Raw genomic sequence first — 5,000 nt, forward strand, 5'->3', positions numbered from 1 at the left:
CAGCCAGATAGTTGTCCAACTGCTCTTTACCAGAGTATTCCCCTCCAAAGTCAGATCTAATTTTCTTTAGGGTGTGGCCTGTGAGATTCTCCATCTTGGTCTTGTATTGAATGAGTCTAGACAATACTTCATCCTTGGACTTCATTGGCATTACAGTCAGATACCTGGAGTAATCGTCAGTGAACACAATAGCATAAATGGACCCACCAAATGAAGGGGTATTAAAGGGTCCCATAACATCAGTGTGCACTAGCATCAAAGGTTTAGATGCTCTTGATGTGCTTGCAGGAAAAGGTATCCTTCTCATCTTCCCCTCAATGCATGCTTCACATTTTCCACATTCTTCTTTCTTGACATTAGCCAGAACTGGAATTTTCTTCAAAGTGTCATAGTTGAGATGACCCATTCTTTGATGCCAAGTCTGCATTGATACCTTAGCAGGCAATGCTACAGTAGCTCCCTCATTATCTTTACTAGGCCAAGCCAGATTCTTAATGTACATCTTCCCCTCTTTCCTAGCAACAAAGAGTTCAATGCCACCCTTGGATGCCTTTGCTAGGTCACCCGCGAATAATACAGATGCACCCTCAGCAGTGATCTGTCGTACAGACACCAGCCTACAGTATAGGCTAGGGACATACATCACTTCCTGAAGCACAATCTTACATTTGGCTTGAATCACGATTACCCAATCCCTTCCACCAAAAGTCTATGTCCATCACCGATTTTCACAGATCCCTTCCGTTGCAGGTTGATGTCCTTGAACTTCTTAATGTCACAGCACATATGATCTGACGCACCTGAATCCAGAAACCATTTCTTTCTGACTGACCCTTTTGATTGATTTTGACAGGTGGATGCATGTTCATCCGTTTCAGCACATAGGAGCACTGCTTCTACTTCTTCAAATTCAGCTACAGAAGCCTAGGCATCCCCTTTCTTAGTGTGTTCCTCCTTGAACTTCTTCCATATTGGGCATTCCCTTGCCTTGTGTCCAGGCTCCTTACAGGTGTAACACTTCATTTTACTATCACCAAAGGTGTCCTGCTTCTGATGCTGATGATTGTGCTTCTGCTTAGAGTGCTGTTTAGCCATGGCTTTTAATGCCACAGGTTCTTCTTTGCTTGATGTCGCCCTATTGTGCAATGCTAATCGCCTTTCTTCCATCATAAGCTTCCTCTTTACATTTCTTGATGGGAGCCTATCCAGATCACCCTCGAAGGATCTCACAAAAGCATCATACTCCCTGAGCGGTAGCCCAAGTAGCAAGAAAACAGCAAAGCAAGTGTCATTTATTGGGATGCCACCCATTCTCACCTTCTGAATCAACTCATGCATCTTGGAAATGTAATCTGCCATTGGTATTGATGGCACTTTATCCAACCTAGCCATTACCATTGAAAAACAACATAGTGTGAATAATCCTAAATTCACCGTACATTTCCTTAAGTGTGTCCCACACTTTCTTTGCAAATTTAAACTCACCATCATCGTAGAGAGTAGAGCTGTGCAGCGCCTCGATGATGACTCCCCAAGCTCGGTGATTGACTCTGGCTTGTTCTTGGTTGAGCTCTGCCAAAGCCTCTTCTTCATTCTCATTATCGTGGACGTCATTCCCAAACCCAGGTTCAATGGCATTCCAACAGTTCTTGTCAATCATTGTCCTTGCTTTCGATCCTCTTCGACCAAATCGGTGAGTAGTTTGCCCCATCACACTGTAGAAGGATCTTCTTGGAGGTCTCTTCCCTTTCTTCACATTCGGCCATCTTGAACTTACTTCTTGATGATACGCTTTAAGGGAAGCTTAGCTATATAGGCTAACACTTTCTTCAGTCTGGATGATATCACACTTTTCAATCAGTCCTGACGTGTTCTGGGTCCATAACCTGTTACCCTTACTAATGTTCTTGGCTTTCTAGGATTAGTTTCACTTATTAACAGAGTTCCAGGAAGGGGCTGATTGATACACTTGTGTTATCGTCGGTACATTTTTTTAATTCAGACTGGAAGGGGGAAGCGGAACGCCGAACGTGCCGCTTTTTTTACATACAGGTGGCGCCACGACTCGCCAGCGAGAAAGACTAAATACTTCAGAAAAATTAACATACAAGCAGCGAGTGCCAATTAATAAAAAAAATATGAACGATACAAATCACAATATGCCAACATATATATAGATATATATATTATACATATTATATATATATATATATATATATATATATATATATATATATATATATACAGTGAGATGTTTATATTCAAAAATAGATCCAATTGTCAGTGGGTTTGTTGGGATCAGCTGATAGTATATGGTAGAACAATGAGTTCTAATGATTTTTCGCATTTTAGTATAGAATTTCGGATTAAATAAAACTGGAACACTGGCTTGGGAAAGGCATCCTAGGTACAGTCGTAATAGCATTGTTAAGTAAAAACTTCATATTTATAATTTTGTGGAAGCATCTAAAAATAAACTACTGGGATAGCAGTTATCAGTAAATAATTCTTTAAAAAAGATGACCTCATTGTGGAACTCAGACCTTGCTGAAGAAAGGGGAAAAAAAGCTCTGCAGAAAAGAGAAAAGAGGGGGAAAAAGGGAAAAAAAGAGTTTATCTTAAAATTGAAATTACAAAAGCTATAAATATTTATGCTCATATATGTGTCCATATATATATATATATATATATATATATATATATATATATATATATATATATATATATATATATATATATATATATATATATCCATATATATATATATATATATATATATATATATATATATATACACTGTGTGTGTTAAAATACAGTAGCACATTCTCTTCAGGGGCCAATAACTTCCTGTCTATTCTTCGAGAAGTCGCTTTGGATGTACTATCATCAAGTGACTGCCAGAGGTTAAGTCAACGCCCTGATGTCTCTAAGGTGGTCTGCACCCAAACAATGTTCAAAAGCTTTTGCCAGGTGAGTTGACTGACAACGGCGCCACGGAATTAAGGGCCATTGTAATTCAAAGCTCTAATGCAAACCAGGTGGTGGGAATACAAATAAGGTGAAGTAGTGCACTCAGTTACATACTTGATACTACCTACTTAATACTACCTTCCAAGACAAACTTGGTATTTAACGTTACTTATAAAATAAGTTTTGAACAGAGTATGAATTTTTCTTTGTCAATTCTTGATCTGTGTTTGACGCTGTATTACTTCTAAAAATATCACAATGTGATCAGTGGGCTATTCTTCAAATACTGTCGAGTAATGACCTCAAATGTAATTTTAGGAAACAGAATATAGGTGGTGTCACCAGAGTGGGTTTTCTGCCAACTTTTGACATCCTGCCACCAAACTCAGCACTAGCCAGGCAATGTTGTGGCAAAACTGGTCAAGCGCGTCTATGGCTCAAAGTCACATCACTAAAAGAATATTCATCCATATTTCTGCAGCAGAACTCTACTATATAACGTAGTGTATAACGCTACCAGGAAAACGTGCTTTGTACCTACATACTTTTCTTCTCTTTTTCTAGGGTGACAGTGGAGGACCTCTAGTGGTAAAAACATGCTTAGGTACATGGGTTCAAATTGGTATTGTGAGTTATGGAAGAGGATGTGCCTATGAGACCGACCCTGGTGTGTACACACGTGTACCAACTTTCCGGCCTTGGATTGATAACCAAACTGGTTCCTCAACTGCATGTTGATGATCAAATCCATCTCGTGGATTTCCCTAATGCTTCGATTCAAGACACGACTATTCACCCAATTTAAACCTAATATCTATAAAAAATCTTGATTTTAGACTTTCCTCGCTGCTACAACTGAGTTGATTCATTTAAAAACAACCTCGAGAAATTACCTTAATATTTTGCCTTATCTTACTTTTCAACTTATACCCCACATTGTTTACATAGCCCAGTATTTTCAGTGAAAAGCAGCTAAAATATATTTTGTTCTATGAAACTATCATAAAAATATTTTATTTTCGAGAAAGGTGGCAAATGGATTTAGAGCTATTCAACTACCCAGTTTGCCTTTTGTTCTCAACTGAATTTCATCACTTGCACTATACGTCTCTTCGACATAAATTTGCCAGTTTTCAAGTTTTTCTGGAAAGATATTTCATACATACCATCATGGAAACCAGCTTATAGGTGCAATTCAGAGGAATTGGGCTCTCAGCATATTTGAATGTGGTTGTTCTACATGGAGTGATTAATTCACTGTGTTTGTCTACATAGCACATTTAAATATATTTAATGCTTGCTACAGCACGCAAACTTTTAGATACTGTCTGATTACACTAAATAAACAATGAAATGCAACTGCCTTTCTTATTAAAAAAAATCTTATATTAAAATCCACAACTTTGCTTAATTTTCATCTTAGTGTACGGAAAATTACAATAACCTTTGACAGATCGCATTAATATTTTACAAAGTCATTCAGAGACTCTTTCTGCTGTTAGTCTCAGTAGCTTTCACATCAGGAACTACTTTACACTCCCCCTTCAAAAGAGAAAGTTTTATCTTGTGTAAAATAAAATAAATATCTTCAGTTGTTTTTACCGATAGTAGGTATACTCCCTCACTAATCATTCTACCAAGTTCATGCCCTATTTCTCCTCTTGTCATTCCTTCTAGCGTAGTACAATTACCAAACCTATTATCTACCTTTCTCACCGTTTCCCTTCTCGGTACTTTCATCATCTTGTAAAGTCGTAGAATGTGAAGTGGAATGGAATATGAAATATCGGCCAAAGGCCAAGTGCTGGGACCCATGAGGCCATTCAGAGATGAAAGGAAATTTAAAGGTGTAACAGAAGGAAAACCTCAAAGCAGTTGCACTATGAAACAAATGTTAGGAGCAGATGGAAGGTAAGGTGAAGAAAGAAAGATAATGCGAACGGCGGTACAGTAAAAGGAATGAAAGGGATTGCAGTCAGGGGCCGAAGGGAAGCTGCAGAGAACCTTAAGCAATGCCTACAGTATACTGA

At 38.3% G+C, this 5,000-nt stretch overlaps 1 protein-coding gene across 2 annotated transcripts in view; it reads left to right on the top strand.

Moving 5' to 3' along the window:
• The window catches only part of LOC135212127 (mite allergen Der f 3-like), a 91,271-nt gene extending 86,942 nt beyond the window's left edge, over positions 1 to 4,329 (top strand). For both annotated transcript variants that reach the window (XM_064245527.1, XM_064245526.1), the window contains 2 exons: positions 2,834 to 2,970; positions 3,535 to 4,329. In XM_064245527.1, the coding sequence (XP_064101597.1) occupies positions 2,834 to 2,970; positions 3,535 to 3,708 (311 nt within the window). In that variant the 3' untranslated portion in view covers positions 3,709 to 4,329. The remainder of the gene's footprint in view (positions 1 to 2,833; positions 2,971 to 3,534) is intronic.
• The last annotated feature ends 671 nt before the right edge of the window (positions 4,330 to 5,000 follow it).

This window comes from Macrobrachium nipponense, chromosome 40 (assembly GCF_015104395.2).
Source record: "Macrobrachium nipponense isolate FS-2020 chromosome 40, ASM1510439v2, whole genome shotgun sequence".
Lineage (NCBI taxonomy): Eukaryota > Metazoa > Arthropoda > Malacostraca > Decapoda > Palaemonidae > Macrobrachium > Macrobrachium nipponense.